At 37.0% G+C, this 24,681-nt stretch overlaps 1 protein-coding gene across 5 annotated transcripts in view; it reads left to right on the forward strand.

Annotated features, from left to right (window-relative positions):
- Positions 1–24,681, forward strand: part of SMOC2 (SPARC related modular calcium binding 2) — a 140,199-nt gene that overhangs the window by 83,162 nt on the left and 32,356 nt on the right. For all 5 annotated transcript variants that reach the window (XR_003945720.2, XR_007777283.1, XM_030236231.2 and 2 more), the window contains exons 8-9: positions 13,134–13,320; positions 20,427–20,509. Coding sequence is in view for 3 of the 5 variants with exons in the window: in XM_030236231.2 (XP_030092091.1) it covers positions 13,134–13,320; positions 20,427–20,509 (270 nt within the window). In the remaining 2 variants the exon portion in view is untranslated. The remainder of the gene's footprint in view (positions 1–13,133; positions 13,321–20,426; positions 20,510–24,681) is intronic.

Raw genomic sequence — 24,681 nt, forward strand, 5'->3', positions numbered from 1 at the left:
GAATATGTCACACAACTAACCATGATGCTAAGGATGTTGCGGTGCACTTACCTTTCCAATATTCTTGTCAAAATGAGCCTATGAGGTTTCTATATAGAGCACTCCCTGTCGACAGCAAAGCTAGAGGGAAAGTGCCTTGCTTCAGGTCTTTTCATCCCCTGTATGATTAGGAAAGTTTGTGAATCAGATTACTGTATTTAAGCTTAATTTATCTTTTATTTCATACCTACTTTTATTGGCGCTTTTTGCAATATTATCATAGTCTCAGTTATTCATCCTCAAGGTTGGTTGCATACAGAGAATTCCCATTATGTTTGTAATCCTTTCTTTGCAGTCTTCTTTCTCTCCTGTCAGTAGATGATCTTCACTGCCTGTTTCTCAATTTTTCACTAGATATCATTGTGCAATCTCAAATGCTGGTTAACATTTCTTGTAAGACACTGATTTATCATCTCTCTAACCTTTCATCTTCTCCTTTTAAGTAAGACAGACAGAAGCATTACCTGGAGGTTTTTTGAGGAGAATAACCAAGAAATAAAGGCTGTTGATCCTGCTAAGAGTTTGCAGGCTGTATTCTGAAAATACAGTGATCCCAAAACCAAGCTGAGAATTCTTAGGAGCACCCAGCTGAGCAGTGATTGCAAAGAATAGGAGAGGGAGCTTGACTCCTAGATTGAGTAAACTTGGAAAGGTGCCATTACCTATCTGTGTAGGATGTCAGAGACTGTATCAGAGATACCTTGTCCCACTGTGTTATTCATACTGCAGGATACTGAAGGATACCAAAATGTAGGAGCAACTAGATGTTTGACGCTAAAGCTAGTGAAATAAATTTTCAGCATTAATTCAGTACCCTTCTAAGTAACAATGCTTCCTAAATAAGAATTCCTCTTAAGTTAGAATGCTTCCTAAGTTAGAATGCATCACCTTAGCCAAAGCTGTGAGTTGTTTTGTGGAAGTTCATTTGAGTTTTTCATTAAAACTCAATACAAGTGTCATAATTTCAATGCTCTTGGTCTGACTGACTGGTGCTCAGAGTCTTGGGCTGTATTTTGTGCCAATATCACTTCCTCAGGATATCATTGTGGAAACTTAAGCAGCCTACAAAGTATTGTGTGGGAAAACATCTGACATCAGCTAGTGGAGGGATACAGTGTGGTTTCATTGCTTGTATTCAGGGCAGCTAGCCAGCAACTCCAGGGCTCTAATCCTGGCTCTGCTCTGGGCAGGGCTGTCACAGCCTGGACAGATCAATGCAAGCAGAAGAAAGGTTTCATCAGAGAGATGGCTGAGACAGCATCTAGAACAGGACTATGGAATACAATACAGAGCTTAACAGACTTAGGCAGTATAGCAGGCGGAAGTGAAGGAAAAGATGTATTGACCAACTGAAATAGTGGCATTTCTGTAAATGAAAAGGCACCCTTTTTTTTTAATCCTGAATGCCTTTTGTTTTGTTTGTTGATCTCAGTGTCCCAGTCATGTAAATCGTGACATTGGATTTCCATCTTTTTCCTTGAAACTGATTGATAACTTAAAATATTCCTCCCCTTCATTCTATACCTGTCATTGTGTCATTGTAAAATATGCATGTAGAACACAAGCAAAAGAGGTATAGGCTTGCCTCTTTGATGCAAAGGAGAGCCTGCATCTTCTGCATGTTACCTTCATGAAAATGTGCATACATGTATGAGGCAAAATTACTAGTGTTCAAGGGTACTTGCCATGGGACTGTACTGTAGTTGTTTCCAAATGAGACCCAAGGCAAACAGGTTTGTAAATACCCAGGCTTTTCCACTCTTCTTTAGCCTGTGTTTGTTCCTCATGATTAATGAAAACTAGTACTGCTAAAGGCCCTTGTGAACTACATTAATTATGCCAGTGGTTGGTTGGTTTGGCCCCAAATGCTTTGTAACAATAGGCAGATTTAATTAGCAGCAGTTCTGATTGCAATAGCTTCACAACCTCCTGGGAGCATCATGCAGTGAGCTTCCTTTTGCATTATTGTCAAGACATTAAACAATGTTTAATTTTCCCAAATTAAAAAGAACACAAAGCAAACGATGCATTATATGTAGAAACAATAACAGAACTGTCTTCACGTACACGGTAATAAAAACGTTTCCTTATTAGGTGACTGAATGCCTACATTGCTCTTTCCTGTGATGCTCATTGTAAAAGTTAAATATTTATAATCTCTTTTATTCAAACAGTACTGCCAAAAACCAGCCTTTCAGATTTTCTCCCTTAGTTGTAGAAGGCTTCAAAGTAAATATGGCTTGAGGTACTTGCATAAGTCTGTGTGGGGAGGTGAGGTGGGAACAGGTCTGAAAGGGCTGGAAATACCAAGCAAACACCTTGAAAAATCATACTTTGGGAAACCTGCTCTTTACTTTCACACACAGCAGATTGCTGGGAAGTATTTTTGCAAGGCCTTTACTATTTATCCAGGTCATTTGTGTGGCATGTTAAACACTTAAAATAATGATCTTCTGAGCATATAAAGCAATAACAGATTACAAAAGATTAAAGATCCTTAGACACTTTAAAACTCTCATTTTACTAGTTCAAAGGTCTTTTCTACAATGCATTATTTAAGAAGCCTTTAAAATTTTTCTGAATATTCTTGGGACTAAATTTTCTGCTGCTGATCCCTACTGTATGAATGGAATGGTTCCAGTTCATAAGAGCAGAAATTTTGGCCTGGAACTTTTCAATATGATTGTAGGTCTCCCATTCTTCAAAAGCATAGACTCTCACATCATATTTAACATTATCTACTCTTCAGAAAACTATTTTTTTTTTGAAAACAGGGATGAAAGTGGGGTGGAATTGGAATTTTTTATTTTTAATTCAGATTGCCCCTGTTTTTTTCCAAAGTTTGAAGGCAAAGCCAAGCCAAAGATTTGTCTTTGCTCTTGAAACTAAAGCACAAGCTGAGCTGTTTAACCATGGCCATATGACAAAAGAAAAGAAGAAAAGAAAGAGCAACATAAAACTATATTAAAAGTTATTGGAGTCGAAAGAACTAGCATTAGAATATTCTTACTGGCTTTTACTCTTCTTTGGCTCATCCTCTTTATTGCACACAAAACTTTGCCAAAATCAGTAAACAGTCTTCTTTCTGAATCCTGGAGCTCTCCTGTAATGAGCACTGACATCCTATGTGCTGTATAAATAATGTGCTCTGGATATAGTGTGCTGTGGGGCAAAGACCTGTACAGCCTTTAATCTGAGATGAGCTTTTGGCTTTACACAGGGTTAAAGTAGTGCAGTTACCTTTTGACCAGGCTTCATGTTCATGTTGTTGAATCTCATAGGGAGGCCAAGAGTTCTGGGAGCAGTATAACCAACAGATGATACCACCTTAGAGAAGTTGTTTTTCTGTTAAAAGATTTTTGATTGCACAACACAGCCCTTGTAATTAGAGACAAGCAATAATATGACTGCTCATTTTCCACCTGCTTCTTGCCTTTTCTTTGATGAGATGAAGAAGAAAAAAGCAGTAGAAAAGTTTTTGATTCTTCTGTCATAGGTTAGCTTTTAAGGGTGTATTTATGTTCTCAGTATTATTACATTTTTTTAATTTTGAGATTGTTTAAACCCAGTAGGTTTTAAGGGTACTTATCTGAGAGATAATGGCAATGGTAGCATAAACTTTTGTATTATGGCTGTTGAAGTCACTGCCTGAAATACTGAGGAAAAAAATGGAGCATTTCTGCTTCAGCAGCCTGTTTAATATTCCTGCTCAGTGCCTGAGGGCCAAATACTTACCATTAAGTAATGCCCATCCAGTCTGCTATGAATTAGACAAAGGCGCAGACACTACTGACCATTTTTTAAGATACTTTGACACATGTAAAGGAGAGCTACCAAAATTCAAAATAACATTCTCTTTTTTTTTTTTTTTTAAACCTATCTGCACATTTTTAAACCATGCATCTCAGATCACATTCTCATAAAACTGACAGAAATCCTCCTGGCTCCTACTGGCTTCTGCAGCAGTGGTGAGGGTTCTATCTGTAAGGTGGAAATGAGTTGATACTTAGAAAATTGAATGTTGGTGGAGCGCAGTCACCTCAGGCAGGAGTTAAGCAATAAGGCTGGAAAACATTGCATGGTGCCAACAGCATTAGCAGTGTGAAGCAGTGGCAGGAACATGACCCAGGCTGCTGCCAGAGATGCCACTGCACACCTCTGAAAGGAAAATTACTTGAGTGCCTAAGGTCAAGTATCCAAAGTCACATCCACATGCTCAGTTTCCCAAATGGGGAAGAGAAACAACTTCTGTTTCATGGAGGGGAAATGCTAGCTGGACAAACATTTGTGTAAGATGGCTGGGTTATTTAAATGCCCAAGTATGAATTTAGGCACTCCTGTTTGCCTATTTTGGTTTTTAATTTTTAGTACAGCTATTCAAACAAATATGTATCCTCAGCTTACCTGGCAAAGAATTTCATTTTCACAGCTCTATGGAAAAAGTGAACCAGCTTTATTTTCGCTCAAATCTCTCTTGAAAAATGAGACATTTTTCCCCTGGCAGGAGACTCACATTTGCTGGTCAATATACTCATAAAGCAAGAATGATAGCTTTACGCAATTTTGTTTAATGAATGAGCCTTCAGATTGTTATAGCAAGCTGGCCAGCCAGCCACTCTGTTTGGGACAAGTCAGTGACTTTCATTTTATTTGGGTGGTGGCTTTTTTGTTTGGTTGGTTTTGCAGTTTGAACGCAGTGGGGCTGCCCTGCTATGGCAGGATGAGGCAGCCATCTGTAACAATAATAGGTACCAGTATTTCCTCTTCTGTAGGAAAACCAGATTTCATTCCATTTGGAAAATAACTGCTTTCAGATGTATCATTTCAGAGTGGGGCAGTCATTTGCACATTATCCTCTCTCATGTTAGGGAAGTCAAAGCCTAGCAAGAACACCTGGAGATGATAGTCCATGCTCTTCCCATTAATTGAGCAAAAGCAGGATGATGGAGCTCATCTCTTTAGAAGACCAGATTTTCCACTCTCATTGTAAAGCCTGATGCCATGACACTGTCCATTTGGCTTTAAATGATTCTTGATTTGTGTAAAGGTACTTTTTAAAGATCCATTGAGGAAGGTAGGGTGTAAACAGTCCTTGGATTATGCCTGGCACTTTGCAAAGGCTTGCTATCCTTTTACACACTGCTGTTAAAGATTTAACAAAACTATGCTGCTTTTGATTTACTGCACTTTGACATTTCATGGATGGTACAATAAAATATTTACCCTGGGAAATTCAATACAGAAATTTGGCTCTAATGCAAAATACATCTTTGAAGTAACTCCTATCTGTAATCTAATGTATAGTCCATGTTTCTCCCTTATTTTACTACTGTAGAAGTAAATGCTAATATTTAAATGTTTAGAATCTGATTGTGTCATGTTTGTAAATGAAGACTAATTTCTGTGTGAGTTTTCGAGTTGGGACAAATCTCACACTACTCTTTTATTCAATCTGAGTAGGAATGGTAAACTAGAGAATTACATTTGGTGTCAAAGAAGTAGATAGTTTGATCCCTTAATCTGTTCAATGGCAGTGAAGAGAAAAAGGATCACAAGTGAATAGCTGATTAATTTAAGTTAGTTATAATTCTGTGAGAGGATAAATTTGAATACTTGAATAATGTTTCTCATCTGTTGAACCAAGAAGTTGGGCTAAAATAAATAAACAAGCAAGCAAAGGAACAATCAAATAGAATGCTAAAATAGCAGGCTTTTCAAGGCAAAACAGTTATTTTTCTTTTGCAGTGACTGTGGTTATAGTCTTTCTCAGTAACTGTGGTTACAGGATTTCAAATCTTAAGAAAATAAAGAATTGCAGAGGTATGTGCAAAAACTTCCCTAAACCAGAAGCTTAAAAAAAAAAAAATCCCAGCAGAAAAGTGGGTTTGGGTTTTGGTTAAAGAGCGTGTCATCCCATTACATTTCAGACCTCTGTCTTATGGCCCCCCAAACTTTTGCCAGTTGGTAGGACAGAATTTGTGTATTTCAGGAAGCTTGATTTGATATAGGGCTACTTGACTCAGACCCAAGGTAAAAGTGGAGTTTGTATGACAGAAGATGATATTGATTATGATTGTACTCTTTTCAGGTAAAGCTAAAGGGGGGCTAGTGGTTTCTGTATTTTGAATTTTTTTTAATGGGCTCAGTTCATTTTCAGAGGATTTTCCTTGTGTTTTGCAGTGTCTTTGCATATGACACCACATAGATAAATGAGAGCATCTGTCTGTGATTTATCCTTCTTTGTTCAATGGACTAAAATACATAAATTAATCATTAGGGCTGTGCTGAAGCAATGAGCTTTTTGCTTTTTGAGCCACAATCATCAGCCCAAGCTCCAAAAGTTCAAAATAGTGATCAGCTGTACACTGAGCACTCTCTGAAAATGCACACAAGGGGCCTGCAATATTTGGTTCCCACAAGTTTTTTCACAAATGAGAAAGAATATGGGTAGGAAAGTTGACAGCTTCCTCCAGGCTTTGAGAACCCTCATGCTGATGCTCATCTGAACCTAACGTAAATCAAAACATGTGGCACCAGATGAGATGAATGCTGTAATTTAGCCCTAGGTTTTGGTTGCCATCTAGATTTTTGGTCTAAGGTTGAGTGTTTATTACTGAAATTAATCCTATTCCTTACAATCAGTACTTGGTCCATGGACAAATATTGGGCTTAACTGGAAACATGCTTGCATATGAATATATTCAGCTGAGACCTGATGTACTGTCCATTGTGTTTAGTAGGTATTTTTCCATGGGTTTTTACTGGGGGAAGCCTGGCCCATATAAATACTCTTTGTTTGATCCAGGTTAATGAACAGCCTTTATAAGAAGCTAGCAGCATGAGCAAATTATTTTTTGCTTTTTTTTTTTTTTTGGTAGCATTTAGCTGCACTTATTTTCAGCTAGAATCAAGGTTATTTGAAAGTGTCAGGAGGTGGCAGGCAGCAAAATTTTTGCAAGAACAGGTGTCCTGGTTTGAATAAAAACAATCTTAAAGCAGATTGGTGTGAGACACCCATGCTCTGGCCATGATGGACAAGGAAACAGCTTACTTTACACAAAGGGTAAGAAGGTGGCATTCAAAGTGCATTATACCACTTCATCTACCTCCTCAGAGAAGGAATCTGTCATGCTAGAGAATGTCTGGACAAAAGCTGGAAACCCTAAAAAAATAGAAAGCCATGGAATTACATCTCTACTTTACTAGGATGAAATAATTTAAGGAATTTTTGTCATTTGTATTTGCTGTGCTTATAGTAGGAAGATAATTGATGGATTCTGGGTGATGAAATTGGTCAGCTACAGGTAAAGAACCTGTCAGTTTACCTTGAAGGGGTGTGTTTGCTGGAGTTGGATTGATGGAGCCAGTGCTTTAGTAGACTGTTTTGCCATTCAGTCAACTTCAACTCCTCTGCAAGAAGTGCATATCTTGAATAAAAATTATCCCACTTCCCACTTTCCTTTCTAATGCGAACATTTTGGTCATATGTGGAAATACAATTTGGTGTAATGTAAGTGCAATTCCATTTGATAAAACTTGAAATAATGTGAAAAGTAGTTAAAAATATAAAAACATATTTTGATCAGTTTCCTTAGGGTGTATCAACTTCACTGGTTCAAAGAGGATTCATCCTAAGCAAATGGATTAAATTCTTATTCTCATGAGATATGAAATTTCTTGGACTGTTTTATGGGCACCAATGGAATGAGTATTTGTCCATCCTAATCATGGTGTACTGAAATAAACTAGCAAAAAGCTTCTGTAAATTAGTACTTGAAGTGTGCTTAAATTAGGCTTAGTTAACTAGGACAGACAGATGATTTGAAGAACACTCTGATTAGCAGAAATCATCATACAATTTAGGTATGATTACATGATTATATTCTGTCTGTATATCCTCCCAGAAACAAGGTAGAGCTGGAATATTAGCTGCCTGTAGGGTTACACTGTAATCCTCTAGAACTTGCTTATCACTTTTGGAAGTTTTTTTGTTCACATATTTCTTGTTACCTATTTTCTGTAGGGGACACTGAGCTTCAAGCCCTAATAAACAATCCATTTACCCTGAAAACTAGGCTGTCTAAAATGCCCTTTCATGGCCCATTATGATAATGAGAAAAGGAGGGAGAAGGAACTAACTGAAAACAGAATTTCTTGGAGTGGATTCTGTTTGTTATATGCACATTGTGGGGTTAAAGAAGTTGGAAGGAAATGTTTGTATAGTGGCAGGAGATGTTAAAGTACCATACAGATGCCTCTGTAATTTCCTGCAGATTTGACAACTTGTTCCTGTGAACCGTACTGAAATTTAGACATAAATACAGCTATCTACATTCATGCAAAAAAACCCAACTCAAATTATTTGTAATCATGAAATTCCACACGTTGGGAGAAGTTGTGATAAGATACAACAGAAAAACTCCTTGATTTTCTGAAATAAGGAGCATGTTACAAGAATAAGAAGATGATTATCCTAACATACATGATACAGCACTCAGTGTTTTAGATGTGCAACAGAAAAATGTGCAGTTAAATAGATTATTCAGGATGATTTTTCCAGAAAAATCACTGCTATTCTCCTCTAGGACATTCCCTAGTAAACATTAATTAAAATTTTAGGTAGCCCATCACAGATGAGTAAATGGAGTCTTTAATAAATAAGGATTTAAAGTGTTACATCCTATTACTATTGAGGTATTTTTCTCAAAAATGAATGGAATTATTTTTTTTTTAATTAACTGAAGTTTCCTTTAAAAAATATCTTGTGAATTAACTTGATTTGTTGAAATCCAGAGTGTTTTCTTAAAGAGGACTGGCAGAAAAAATTGACCAAATGTTTTATACAAAATGTGAAACTTCTCCTCCAGGCTTGTCATTAGCTGAAGTGTATTTCTTATTGACAGAAGATGCAGCATTTCAGCTGGTTGTTTGCAATGGACTGTAAAGGCATCTTAAAACAGAACGTGAAAAATGTATTTAGCAACTAATCTTTAAAATGAAGAGGGAAGAAATCAAATAGAACTGTGACACTGGAAGTGTAACATGCATTGCATCTAAAGCTTTATTTTAAACTCACTCTTAGTTGTGAGCAAGAATTTTACTTTGTCATTCAGAAATGGCCCCTGGGTGGATGGTACAAAGGCTCTTGGCATAAAACTGGACAAGAAGCTGTATTTCCTTATATGATTGAAATGTCTGTTTTGAATCAGTACTGCTTATAAGCCTAAATTAAAATGGAGTTTGGGTAGGAAATGCAGAAATGTTTATTAACCTGAAATAAATTACTTAAGCTATAGCACTAAAATGGTAGACTATGCAGAAAGGAATTTTTTTTAGCCATGTTTATATTTTTTTACTAAGATGCTTGGAAATTATCTCTTTTCTTCTGGCAAGGTAAAACTGAAGGAATTAAGTAAAATAACAACACTGTAAGCACATTCCTTGAAAAGAAGAAACTGGAGTGTCAGTGCTTTTCTGTTCCCAGAAGGAATGTTATTGTAGTGACACATTCCAGAGAAAGTTTGATGCATTTTAATGAGTAAGGTATTTACCCGACTTTTATTGTGGCATAGATCCTTTTCCATACTGTTCATTTTATGAACTTCTGGCATCCATCTGTTATGGTTCCAGTTCATAGTTGTTGTCAGATTGTTTGGACAAACTGTCAGAGATTTTCTGAGTTAATGACATTTATCACTGGTTCTCCTGGGAAATGAACATTTGTTGACCATGACTCTTCTGACATTACAAAGGCAATTATTTTCAGTGGTATGGTAGCTCTTGTGATAAGGGCTCTTAGCATCACAGGGCTACAGTTGCATCTTTCCACTACTCCTGTTGTAACTAATTGAAAGAAAAGTCTGAAAGAGGATGAATGGGTCCCTCAGACAGGAAATCACACAAAGGATTAATGTTCTGGTTCTGGCAGGCAGGATTATAGATAGATAAGCACTTTAGACCAGTTTTCCTTTAGGTAGGATCAGTATTCTAGTGGGAAAAACAAACAGGGAAGTAATAATGGTAACACAAATGGTTTCATCAAAAGTGTACAAGACATTAGACTTCAGAAATTACTTTCTTGGGCAGATGGCCTGATGGCTGACCTGAAGCTCATGGGCCATTGAAAAATGATAAATTATTGTGCACTTTTGTTGAATGAATTTAAAGGACTCTGTTCAGCAGATTTGTAATATGACTCAGTCATCTGGCTCATAGAGAACTGACAAATGTAGTGTTTATCATATCCTTTTTATTTTCCTAATTTGTTAGAAAAAAAATCTAGATTTTTTCTGAAAACTAATTTAAGCCCAGTGATAAGTGTTCCTCTGCTTGTTAAAATTTCCTATCTGTAAGGGAAAGATAAGAAATTAAAAGTTTTAAAAGGGGAAAGTCATTTGTCTTTAAACCTTCCTTTGATTACTGTCTGCTCTGTTTCCAGTCTCACTTCTAATGTTAAGTTCAAGCAGCCCTCTGACTGTCCTTCCTAAAGCTATAAGCCATGTTTTCAGCCCTCTTGTGACATCTTCCCCTTAATTCTGCTTTTCTGTGCCTTTGAGATTTAAAACCTGACATAAGAGAATAAAAAGACCAGAAGAAAAATGACCTCAGTGCAAAAGATACAAATTTCTGGCTTGAGCAACAGCTTGTAGAAAATCTTGCCTCAGCAAGTAAATTAGTGAAGACCAGTTATTTAAGTCTAACACTGTCACCTGAATCACCTTAACAGAGGTGACTGCACTGGCCCATGAGTCAGCAGTGCAGTCCTTCATGGGTTGTTTCAGTCAGTAGAAACTAGAGCTTCACAGAAATTAGAGAGCACAGCTTATGCTCACAGCTGAAAAAAATTAATATCTGCTTCTGCACTGGGAATTTTCCATCACACCCACTCTGGGTGATACATGTTGTTTATCTGGATGACCTGACTATGTGGTCTTTATACACCAGTGTATTTTCTAAACAAAGCTGGGAGCATACAAATGTATTTTTCATACAAATCTGTGTTTTGGGGAGATAAGAATACCTGCACATCTGCCATATTACATTGCTAGTTACAAGGACATAAACCAAGAGAAGGTCACAGAAATGGCATGGTCCCAAGGTTTATCAGTATGAAAGAGACATTAATTTAGTGGAGTTTAAAAAGTAATTATTTCCTCTCTCTCATGGTAGCTGCTTTACCCCACGTGCTCTTTTTTGCCTGATTGTATACAAAACATAAAAAGTGAACTACAAAGCTAAGCGAGGTGTTTTCTAGAGTTGTTACAGCTTGCTATTTGATATACATCATAATCCATATTCACTGATGGGAACATTTATTTTGGCTGCTCTAGGAGGATGTTGGTGACAGATTTCTACTTTGTCAAGCTATAGTTATTTCTGTGAAGATTTCAATATGCAAATAATTCCTGTTCCCCTTTTTAAAAGAGTGTTTCTGTCCCTACCACAGTGATTCTCTAAGTACACTTTATTATCTAAACACTGGAAATTTGAGAGGTATTCAATCTCTGTTTATGTCAGTGGGCAGACCAAGACAAAAGTATGCAAAACCATCAACTTATCTAGATACCCTGTTCAAATACTATATGCAACAAAAGAGGGGAAAAAAAATCAACTAAAGACCTCCATCTGTGCCTTGTGTAATCAAGCTAGAAAGTGATATTCTCTTTTACATGGATTGGAAAAAAACACACTGTTTTGTAAAACAGGCCATTGTATAGAGGGAATTGTGTGCCATTTAAAATATGAAGGTGTTTATCTTCCTAGCACCTTTTCCCCTGCCACGGAAGTCTTACTGATTTTGTACACTTACATATGCAAAAAACTGTCAAGGAGCAGCATTATTCTGTGAATTTCTATTGGTGCCTACAGTTTGCAAAGCATTTTCTGAACTCTGGATAAAAGAAAACCAGATTACCCTAGAGCAGAAATTTGTTAAAATGCACTAGAATATTCAGCCAAGATTCAACCTGTTCTTTGTGCACTAAACTATTAAAAGTCAAAAAGTAAATCCTTTAACTGGTTTGAAAGAAGAGTAAATATTACCCACTTTTTAAATTTTATGTTTTATTGCAACATTAAAATGACAGTTCTTTAACTGAAGAGAATCTGTTACTGATTGAAATTTTACTGGCTTGAAATTTTCCTGTTAGTAATTTGAACATCTGTAGAGGGCTTAATATTCTTGCTTTTCAAATATTTAATATTTTGTTCCTATTGGATAGTGTGTGAATTATTTAGAAATGTATTTATTGACAATCTAAATTGCACATGATGGGTGATTTTAAAGTCCCTGGAAAAATAATGGCTTGAATAAATACTCTCTCTTATTTACTGCCTCTGAAGTTTCACATATACTGATTTACTAATGACCAAAAATTCTCACCAGAGGTGTTAATTTATTGACTGTTGTAAACTGACAGGCCTTTTCAGGCCCTGTGGTTTCTGTTCTTTCCCCCTTGCCTCATAGTTTCATGTAAATATTGAGAATGTATAGGTATGTAAGTTTTTCACACATTCTGAAAGATTTTCGGATGTACTGATTCCATGACATAAAAATGTATTCTTCTCCTGGGTCTTTGCTCTCCAGAGCAAATCATACATTGCCAACACCAGAATCACCAGAAAAGAACATGGAAGAATTCTCACTGTGTCAAGAGGTGGTTTCAAAACTGGAAAGAATGAGAAGAATATAAAAATCCAAATTAATATCTAGATAAATAATTCATTTAAGGAATCCTAAGCAGTTTGATTTTTACTCTTGCCTCTGAAAAGAATCCATTCTTTAGTGACTGTGGAGTGCATGAGGATTTTCTTAAAGTCACAAAGTAAATGCTTATCCATAGATTACATCAAGTATAGGAAGAGAGGCATTTAAAATACTATTAGGTCTATAAAATGAAGCAGCTGCATGAAAAGGAAACTAAAGTTTTTAACAATATATAGCCTAAACCATTGTAGCTGGTATTCAAGCTGTAGCAAGCCTTCACAAAGAAAATATTTGGATGCAATCAAAGAAATGTATAAAATCTGTTTGATAAATTGAGTAGGCTTTTTCCATCTATCTTCTTCAGTACTTTTTCTTTTCCATCCAAAAGCATCATCATGCGATCAAGAACTTCAGTCCGCCCTGGAGGAAGCGAAGCAGCCCCAGAAAGACAATGTGTTCATTCCAGAGTGTGCTCAGGGTGGCCTCTACAAACCAGTGCAGTGCCATCCTTCCACGGGCTACTGCTGGTGTGTTCTGGTGGATACGGGACGTCCCATCCCCGGTACCTCAACCAGGTAAGGGAGTACAAGTTCAGTTCTCAAAAGCTGTGTAAAAACTAATCCTGGTGTCCATGGACTATCGTGTAGATTTCTATTGCTGGTGGAATTATGTCATACAGGTTTTTTATAAAGTGAAGTATTTTGAGATATCAAAAATTAAGCCCAGATGGCCATGGGCTCTTTCACTGCAATGGCACAGGCAATTTGCCATCCTAGTCCTCTTCTTTACTCCTCTTTTATGCTAGGAATCCAAGACTTGAAGTGTATAATGAATAATCCCAGAGGAAATCTCACACTCCTTATCCTGAATATAAAGGAGGCAAGTGAGATGGTCTATGAGACAAATGACATCCAACCTCAGAAATACCTAGTTATTTTGTTATTTTTTCCAGCAACCTCCTCAACTATTTCATATGATGGTCTTTGGTGGAACAACTCCTCGGGAACCCATAGCAAGGAAATATCATTTTAGTGTGTTATTAATAGAAGGTTGGAGTTCAGTCATCTCAGCTGAGCCAGATACAGGGTAACTTATTGTAAGCCACATAGTGCAGATGTAGGCAAAGCACATATCAGGTTCCAAAGGATGTCATTTAGGTTGGTTATTGAGGTTTGGCCCTTGTAGAAATGCTATAGAAGCTCATATGGAGCTGGCAGGCAGTATAGGTATCTTGATGCAATCATAACTCTTTTATAACTTAGGCAAAATCTTTTTTATCATTTGCATAAGGTTTGTGAAAGAAACATGCCTTATAAGCTGCTTGCTGTAAATCCTCCCCTTCTTGGGGAGGACTTTTTCACATATTCTTCGAGTGCTGAGTTATTACTCGATGTTTATACCATAGTCTCAACTATGCCAATTACAGTGCCATCTGAAGCAGGCTTTATGATCTTAGAGGTCTTTTCCAGCCTTAAGGATTCTTTGATTTTATCACCTAAAGTCGCTGTTGATCAACTGCTTTTGACAAGTTGAGATCCATAAATGGTCATAACACAATAGTCTAAATTTCACACTAAAACTGTAGGATCACTATACATATTGTATGAGGATCTAAAGATGACTTCTAGAGATTCCAGATGCTCCCTTTTGTGCTCTTTCTCTGTTTCCCACCCCTAGGTTTGTTCGCTGTTTCTTCTTTTTAGTGCTAATCCTTCTTTGAATTATTATCTTAAATAATTTTATTTCCTGTTCCCTAATTTGAGTCCAAATCATCTTTTGGTGCTCATCAAGCAATGGGGCTTCTGCTGTGGTTTTGTTTTTGTTGTGTTTTGGGTTTTGGTGAGGGTCTTCTTTTTATTTTTGGAGGTTTTTTTTTTAGTTAGGGTTTTCTTGTGGGTTTTTCATTTGGGTTTTTTTTGGGGGAGGGTCTGTGGTGTTGTTTCTTTTACTTTTTTCTCTTTTTTTTTGTCTTTTGCTTCTGGTTTTTTTTTGGTGTGTATTTTAGTTCTTATTGATATAATTTATTTTATAGAGTCACAGAATCAGTGAGATTGGTAGGGATCTCTGGAGGTTTTCTAATCCAGTCCCCTTACTCAAAGCAAGATCATCTATAGCAGATTGCTCAGGACTATGTCCAATTTATTTAGAGAATTACTAAGAATGAGGAATCCATAGCCTCTCTAAGCATTTTGTTTTAGTGTTTGATCACCATCATAGTCAAAAATAAGGTTTTTCTTACCTTTACATAAAATTTTCAGTATTTTATTTTGTGCCCACTGCCTTTTTTCTTACCACTGGACATCAGCAAGAAGATTATAACTTCATTTTCCTCCCTTTGGACACTTAGAGACACCATTAAGATTGTCCGTGAGCCTTCTCTTCTCCAGGGTGAGCATTGTCAGCATTCTTTTCTTACTGTATCAAAAGCTCTAGTCCCTTAATCATATTCATAGCCCTTTGCTAGACTCAGTGTGCCCTTATTTCTTGTTAGGGGAGCTCAGAGCTGGACACAACATTGCAGATAAGTCTCATTCTCCCATTGTGAATGAGAGGGCAAAGATCTGACCTGATGGCAGAACTTTTTCTAAAGCAACCCTGGAGGCTATTGGCCTTCTTTGCTGCCTTATACTCAGCATCCATCAGAAATCCCAGGTTCTTTCTTCAAAGTGGCTCTCCAGCTGGTTGACCCCATACTGTACTGATGCAGGGAGTAAATCTGTGCCAGGGGCAAGAATTTTGCATTTTTTTTTAACTTCATGGGATTCCTGCTAACCCATTTCTGCAGCCTGTTGAAGTTTCTTTGAATGTCAGCACAACCATCTTTTGAATCAGACACTTCCTCCCAGTTTTGTATCATCTGCAAACTTACTAAAGTTGTTCCATGTCCCATTGTCCTGGTCATTAAGGAAGAGATTAAATAATATTGTTTAGCAATAAACAAGCTTTGGGGCACTCCACTGGTGACTGGCTTCCAGCTGAAATATTTCTGCTCATCCCAACTCTTTGACACCGACTGTTCAGCCAGTTTTCAACACACCTCACTGTTCTTTTATCTCCTACATACTTCATCAGTTTGTCTGTGAGTATATGCTCAGTGACAGTGTCAAAAGCCTAGCTAAAATTAAGATAAATAATATCAGCCCATCTCACATTATGCACTGAGCAGTTACAGAATCACAGGAAGCTGCAGCAGCGCTGGGGAAATATGATTTCCTCTTCATAATTCCATCCTGACAACTCTCAATCACCTTCTTCTTCTTCATATATTTTGAGATAGCTTATAGGAGGATTTACTTCATCACCTTTTCAGAAACTGAGGTGAGGATCTCTGGCTTATTTGGCTCTTCCTTGCACTTCTTGAACACGGAAGTGACATTTTCTTTCTTCCAGTCCCCAGGAAACTTTCCCAGTCTGTACAACCTTTCGGATATAAGACAGTGGCCCACAAATCAGTCAGTTTCCTCAGCACTTGTGGGTGCATCCCATCAGGTCCCATGGAGTTATGTATGTCCAATTTGTTCAAACAATCCCTGAGTTGATCCTTCATGACCCAGGATAAGTCTTCCTTGCTACAGACTTTACTGCTGCTCTCAAGAACCTGGGATTCCTTGGAGATTGGTCTTACAAGTAAAGACCAGGGAGGAGGTGCCAGTGAGTACTTCTGCCTTCTCTCTGTTCTTTGTCACAAGGTCTCTTATTACTCCCAGCAGCAGGCTCAAACTTCCCATGTCTTCTTTTTGCTGCTGATACGCATGTAGGAAATTCTTGTTGCCTTCCTGCTCCTTACCAGATTCCTAACCCCATCCCTGCACGCTTGAACAGTGTCTGTTTATTCCTCCTGTATCAGCTGACCAATTGTATGCTTCCTTTTTAAATATGAATTTTGTTAGGTGCACTTTCTTCATCTGTGCGGGCTTCCTGACACATCCTGCATGTCAGGATGAACCATTTATGAAACTGAAGGTAATGATCCTTAAAAATCAACCATCTTGCTTTCCTATTCATACGTAGAGTGTGCCTGCAGTACGTGCCATTTTGGCTCCTACTGTCATACAGACTGGAATTCTAGGTCTTCCCAACCCCTTGATGAATCACCTATGGACCTAGAATCAGTCTCTGTCTCTTTTTTTCCCCTGTTTGGTCTGCTGGGCTCTTGTTTTTGGCAACAACACAGTCACTCAGCTGTGGGAGAAGAGGCAGCAGGAAGACCTTTCACTGTGCTGCACTTCTCAAGGTTGAAAGGCTGGAAAATTGGATACAATCTTTCCATGCATATGGTTTAGACACAAAAGGGCTCTGCCTGATGACTGATACTAAAAAGATCAGCTGCTATGTTCTGGACCATTTCTAATTTTTCAGCTTTGTTAGACTTAAGGTCAGTCCTCAGTGAAGCTCTGCGGAAGTAAAATTTAGTGATATCCCCAAAGAGGACATTTCTGAGCACAGATGGGTAAGGAGAGAACTCAGTTTTAGGAATTTCATATTAAATAGAGAATGACTGATGTATTTAGGAATCTCAAGTCTTGGTAAACAAGCTGGTGGAATTACTGCCTGGAGTTTAAGAGGAATGTCTAGACCTCATTTCTGAGAAATATTTAGATGGGCTGGAATCCCATTAATTATTTATTGATTTTAATTTTATTTTCTGTGTTGATAAAACTAAACTTTTTTTTCAGGGAGAGGGAACTAAATAGGGATCAGAATATAATGAGGTATATACACTTGTCCTTTTGTAATTCTTATAGAATGGAAAGAAGGAATATGTGAGTCCTTCCTAGTTTAAACGGCCAGGGGCTTGTGCAAAATTTGGTGTACTGTCCTTTAGTTTTCCACTTCAAAATACTAATTAAAGGATCTTAAAACTCTGCTGCAGGAACTGATGACATTAGTGCTCCTGGTAGGAAGATGGGTGCATAGCACACTGAAATTTCTGTTCTGCAAATAAGTGTTGAATTGCTTAGGGACAACACTTGAAAGGATAGACAGATCCAGAAAGCCTTTGCCAGAACAGCTCAGCATTCTGATTGTTATTTGTTTTGAATGTACTCATGAGGATAAAATTTGTCATAAGGTTCTGAACACCTCAATAAATGGCAGTCATGTTAAATAAGACCCTCAAAATGAAAGGAAGTTATTAATATTCATTTACCTTCTAATACACTGTCATCTGAAAAAAAGACAAATCATTTGGCAGTGAAGGTATTTCAGAAAAAAATAAACTCCTTCTAAAGTTAAAATAAAGGCATGTCAATGAAGGACATTTAAGACAGTAAAACAAAAGAAATAGGTGAAGTTGTGGAATAAAACTGGATTAAAAAGAGGTAATGCATTTAAAGGCTAAAAACCATTCCCACAAAAGTGTTGGTGTGGTCCTCACCAGCTGGCTTCCAATGCCTCTTGGAAATCACAGCATGAACCTCAGCCTTTTGGCTCAGTGGAAACCATGGGGCTGTGTTCTCACATGTGACTTTTTTTAGCAACCAGGATCTCGTGCAGAGTAAACCCCAAAATTGCACGAGATTCTCTAAACTTAAACAGGTACATAAATAATCTGTTTCATGAAGCTGCCCACACGGTAGAATCCCTGTGGAAGCCTCCATCCTCTACTGCTTTGTACACCTCAGTAAATCTCACTGCTTCCCAGCAGACTGATCAGAGGTACAAAGAAGTCTTCCCAAGCCCTTGCCAATTCTAGATATACATTTACTGCTAGGGATTCTTTCCTCTTTTAAATTCAAAAGAGTAACTTGGGATGTCTTGTAACTACACTGTTTTAACCTGACCATGTTCCATTCTGACATACTATCCTGTTCCCACTCTTTCTCCATGAAAACTGAGGCAAGTCTCTTTTTCTTATCAGTTTTTAGCATGGCTGTTCCTGTATGGTAAATTTTAAATGACTTGTTTTCTTTCTTCAGTTGCTTTAAAAAGTTAAACATAGACTTTTCACAGTGCAGGATTTTAACACCTACTGGGCTTTTATAGATTTAGTTTGTATATGATGAACCATGAGTGTATTTAACAAAAATATCAGCCCAAAGGGTAGAAGAGTAGAGGCCAAAAAATGAAATGTAGGCACAGAGCAGCCACAGTAAGGGAAGAGAAGGAGGGGAGTGCAGAGTCAGGTATCAGATTAATCAGGGGCCAGGCTGTTTGCCAGATACTGCATTAGTGGGTATTGCCTTTTCACTGTTTTCTTGGCTGATTGAAATGGTCGTCCATCAAGTATCTGAATCCAACCCATGTTATCAAAGCACCTTCTATTTCTGCCATTCTTTAGGGTAAAAAAGAGTCTGTAGCTCTCCCATGTCCATAAAAATGGTACTGCACCTTCTTGCAGCAGCCAAAACTTGGTGGGCCAGTAGTCAGTTTCATCAGATGGTATAGAAATAAATCAGCTCCAAAGGAAAAAACAATATTGCAGTTCTCTATGCTGCCTGATAATTAAGAGAAAAATATTTAGCTATTGTTTTTAGAAGCAGTCTGACCTGAATCCAGAGCATTGCTGCCATTCAATGTTTTTATAAATAGTTTGTTCCAAAAAAATTGGATTAGTATAATTTAATAAGAAATTTAAGTATGCCACGCAATAAATGTGATTTTGGTGAAGTTGGAGTAGGAGAACTTCAGTTATATAAACTATGAAAGAATCCTGAATCTATTTAGTGAACAGTATGTGCACACACATGTATATAGACACGATTCATGTTAATTTAACTGAGAATTGAAACATTCTCTGAAGTGCTACCTGCTAAGTCCTGCAACTTCAGTCTGTTTTAGGACAATAAAGTAAAAATTACTCAGAAAGAGACTCTGTTGAGGTGAGTGGAAAACCACCATGCTTTGATAGTGGGACATGGAGGAGGTGAGATTCAGCAGCAGACTCTCCCATGTCTCCTGGTCTTGCATAAAAGAATCTTGCTAGTCATGTTGCATAAGTCACTGTTTGTTGGAAGTACAAATAGCAGAATTTCTTGTTACCAGTTAGACTAACAAAGTGACTTTAAGTAAACTCAGCAAGCATAGAAGAGCCAGAATATTTCAGTAGCAGGTGGAGATTCAGTCTTCTTCATAGTTCACTTTAAGCAGTTCCAGCCCAATTACCTTCCTTCTGGAAATCCTATGACTTTTTCACTCTTGTTCAAAACATTCATGGTTAACCCTTCTTTCTTAAACTATTTCTTTTTACAAGATACAGTAGCACATGAATTTAGAGCTGTAGTAGTACCTAACTATAGTACCTGCCTTGCTGTGATTTTGAAATTGTAGCTCTGGTGTTTCCCAGCATGAATACTGTCTGTGGTATTGTTTATGACTTTTTTTGTTTTACAGGTGGGAGACAGCCTTATTTTTTCTTGATTCTGTGGGGTTTCTTTGGTATATTTTTCAAAATAATTTTTATTTTCTAAAATTTATAGCAATTCTTTAGTTTTTCTCCCAGTAGAATGGGCTTTAGAAGAGAGAATATTTTTTTTTTAGTTTCTTATCAACTCCAGGAGAATAAAGACGGTTTCTTTCAGGTAAGTGAAAAATAGACAGATAAGTTTGCATTGCCCTCCGAATGAAAATGCAGGCTTATTCCCTAAATACTAGAAGGTATGAGGACTACAAAATTGAAAATGAATTAATTCTTAATCCAATTAACCTGACTGGTTTTATTCTCTCCCTGTTTGTTCTTTAGGTATGAACAACCTAAATGTGATAATGGTGCCAGAGCTCACCCAACAAAAACAAAGGATTTGTACAAAGGACGTCAGCTTCAAGGTCAGTGAAACGGATAAATTTATGTTTATGCATTCCAATGCTTTGTCCATTCCCTGCAGTGAATTAGAAAGCAATTCCTTACACTATATCAAAGCAGTGTGTCTTTTATATACCACTATATTTGTTTGCCACTGACTGAAGTCTTTGACTTTGCAACAGTGTAAGTCAATATGGGTCTTGGGATCTTGTCAGAGAAAGTAAGTCTCATTTTAGTCAGTAGTTTAATGGCCTTCACATTTACTTACTGGAATTATCATTCACTGCTCTCATGTCAGAGAGATCAGCAAATATATCTGGGATAACAAAACCTATGCTTCATAATCCTTGTTCTAGCAAAATCCATGAGAAATTGGCCTCCATCTTCAAATCAATCTAAATGATGTATCCATCTTACTTTTCTCCAAGAGTATCCTTGTCAGTTTACCTCACAATAATACTTGAAATTATTCTTTGATGAAGGAAAAATGGTGTCTATTAGAGTTTTCATTTTTTTCACACTTTTTATAATCATGTGAGAGATCTTATGTGTGGATAGCTGAGCTACACAGAAATCACTAGAGTTCCTTAATTTTTGAAATGTCCTTTTAGTATGCTTGAATAACTTGAGGAGTAGCAGGTTTAGTGATATTGCACATTATGAGAGAATTGCAAGTCACTGTCAGCCATTGTAAAGAACCAGAAAGAAGTAAATAATACGTGCAGATCTTTCATGTCATGAAAAGTAATCTAATTTGGTCAGCCAAAGAAGCATTCAGGCAATTCTCAAACTATGCCCATCAGTGTTGAAATGCATATTGAGTGAACACACATTAATGCTCTCTGAATTAATGTCATGAAATAAATTTAATTACAAGGTGTAATTAAAAAAAAAAAACCCTTGATACAACTCTAAATTGTGTTCTATATAGAAGCTAACCAAAAGACCTGGTTGAAGATGCCCTGCTTATTGTAGGGGGCTGGAGAAGATAACCTTCAAGGGTCCCTTCTCAACCAGATTATTCTGTGCTATTTACAACTCCATGAAAACCAGTGGAAAGTTAACCATCTTCAACAAATTATTTCACACAACACTTGCATAGTTACAGACTTGGATGGTTACTTGTTTTTATGTTTTTTTTTTCTGAATGTAAAGAACTTGACTTAGAAGACATTATAGCAGAGCAGAAGTTGAAGAAACAAGTTTCGCAGTTAAAGATATCACTTACTGGTCATTTTTGCTTACTGGTCCTACCTTTTGCTAAATATTTTGAAAAGCATTTGCTAGATCGAATCTTAGAGGGAGAATGGGCAGATGAAGGTTTTTAAGATTACTTATGTTTTTTTTTTTCTAAACTGCTAGGCTGTCATACAGTACAGTAATAAAGACTTATCTAAAATCAAGACACAAGTGATATAGTTAACAAGAATTTTCAATGCTGCAAGCTCTTACTTGATAAAGTAATTTTCATTAAGTTAGGCAATGGTGTATAATTTTTTTTTTTTTTTTTTTTACATGATGGTATTTTGTATTATGTGTGCTTTAGTCAAAAAACCCCTACAGCAGTGCAAGCCTATAAGTATTATAATTGATATGCATTACATGGATTTGCTCTCTGTCATGTTAGGTTGCTTAATCTTTGACTTCCAAATGCCTTGTGTTATTTTAAATTAAGGCGAATACCAAAATTTCTTAAATAGTTATAGGTTAGCTAGAAGAATCTCCTATTCTGCAGCAGCATGGAATAAGTACATAAGTCTGTACAAGTAACTAGGGGAAGAGGCTACTTCCCAGTTGCAGTTGTGTTAAGATGTTTGATTTCTTTTCTTTCTCTCCCTGTAAGGCTAAAGGCACAAGTGCATTTGCCAATAAATGGCAAATTTATTTCTTATCATGAAAGTACTACATCAAGTGAAATGAATTGAATTTACTTTAGACAGTTTTTTGAAAAAAAGGAGGTTGAAAGATGAGCTTGTACAAGTATTTCTAGTTGTTAACAAGTAACACAAAGTTGTGTGAATAGCTAATATAAATCAACTTTTTAATAGCAATGAATCATTGTTATTCAGTTTTTCTATTGTAAGCAGCCTTGCCAAAGGCATGTTTGCAACTGTGTTGTCTAAATTTAAATATAGCATATAATTGCTGAGTGGTGCCAGGACTGAATAAAGAAAAAAACTAGGTTAATTGGAGTCTTACTTTTAAGGAATAATACATTTCTGAAAGGATGGGTTTGCTTGATTTGCTGATTAGAGCCACAAAAATGCAGTAGCCCTTGGTGAACTCACTATACCTGCCATGTAAAACCAGGAAGATTTTAAAATTAATTACTTTACTGCTAGGAATGATCTTAAATGGGATAGAACCTACAGGTAGATCCTCATGTGGATTAAATTGGCATGCTTCTGCAGCTTCACTGATTTATACCGCCTGAAAATTTGAACCCATCATACGTTAAGGCAAATATTTTTAGCAATAATTTGTAAGCAAACCAAGAAACAGTTTTTGGCAAGCACTGATACCTTGTTAAGGCAAAATTGTGGCAGATAAGGGTCCCTTGGAATCTACAGCAAAATTCCCACTAACTAAAGCCTTCACATCCTAAGGTAACCTAATATAAAGCATATGAAGCTGAAGGCTAGTCTAATGTTTGTAGGGACTATCCAAGCCACCTGTATCTCTTAGTTTGGACTGAAAGTTACATAATAATAATAATAATTCTTCCCATTAGATTTCCCATTAGTCCTTTTTTAAAGCCAAAGCATTTTTCTGAGGTTACTTGGAGTTATGATCCTTCTCAGAAACTGGTTATTCTGAGGTAATGAAATTGAACTCAAGAAGGAGTGTAGAGAATGTCACATACTATGGAAACAAAAGGGTTTTTTATTTTTCTCACAGTCAAGAGTTTTCAAACATTTGTATTTTGACCTTTTGTTCTCTTCTGTGTTATACAGTAAAATGGAATCTCTGTGATGTAAGGTCTTGAATAGTTTTTTCCATACTTTGGATTACTGGTGTGTTAAAGAGGAATTCATTTTTCTACATAAGCTGATCAAGAGCATTTAAAAGGGTTTAGCCTGGAGGCTAGTTAAGCTAAACATACAGTGTAGTCATCTTATTGCAAAAGCTCTCATGGGCCTCACTGATTTCTCATGGGCAGCTCCTCACAGCACTGCCTCCTTCAAAGCACAGCCAACAACTCCATCTCTCTTCCCAACCAGCTAACCCACTCTTCTGTAGCACTCTTCTTTTAGTCAGACACAGCTGTGGTCTATTAGGGGCAGGCCTGTTCCTAATCTTTGGTGATTAGTACAGCTGCAATTCCTCAGGTGTGAGCCTACCTTCTGCACTGTCTTTATTTTCTTACATTCTATCCCTCCACAATACAGTGTGATGAAATGAGGTGTGGGTGCCCCTGCAAGCTTCCTGTTTGTAAAGCTAGTCTTGCCTCTGCTCTAAGCAACCTGGGAGAAAAGGACCTTGGTGTGTAAGAAAGCAAGACATGATAGCATACTGAGACAGTGCCAGACTACTCAGATTATTTGTCTCCTGGGCAAATCCTTTTCTTATTTAAAAAGTATGCACTGAAAGAAAGAAGTATCTCTTTTAGGCTCTGCAGTGTGTGAGGGCTGGATAAACTTTGGATAGTACTTTATATGATTTAAGATTTTTGTATTCTTACCTGACTTGGGAATTTATCTTATTTTCCTGTAATATGATTTTCATTACCCAGGCCTGAAATTTGAAAAGTAAATAGAAAATATTTTAAAGTATTCTGGGCAATGCCATTTTGATCACATAATGTTTTTTAATTAGCAGTACACTAATCTTTTGTGCAGAAAAAAAATGCCAAAACCAACAAATGAGTAAATGACACACAGGTTTCAGCAAGGGACACAGTGTCAAGCTGGATTTTAAGACTTTACTGGGTTGCTATGGTTTTGTCAATTTAAGCCAGACAACTAATTTTGTTTACATTTTATTTTGGTTTGTTTAAGTTTCTCCATTTCTTTAACATGATGTGGGTTTTTTTGAAGTTCCTACAGTTGTGATACTTCATTTCATACAAAAAGATAATTTGAGAAGGGAAAGTATAGTTTGGAAATGACAGTGCCTCAAACAGTAATGCAGTATACTGACTTGGGTCAATGTGCAGATGTAGTAAATCAATCTACTAAAAGTCTTGAAAGTCTCC

The sequence above is a fragment of the Serinus canaria genome, chromosome 3, assembly GCF_022539315.1.
Source record: "Serinus canaria isolate serCan28SL12 chromosome 3, serCan2020, whole genome shotgun sequence".
NCBI lineage: Eukaryota > Metazoa > Chordata > Aves > Passeriformes > Fringillidae > Serinus > Serinus canaria.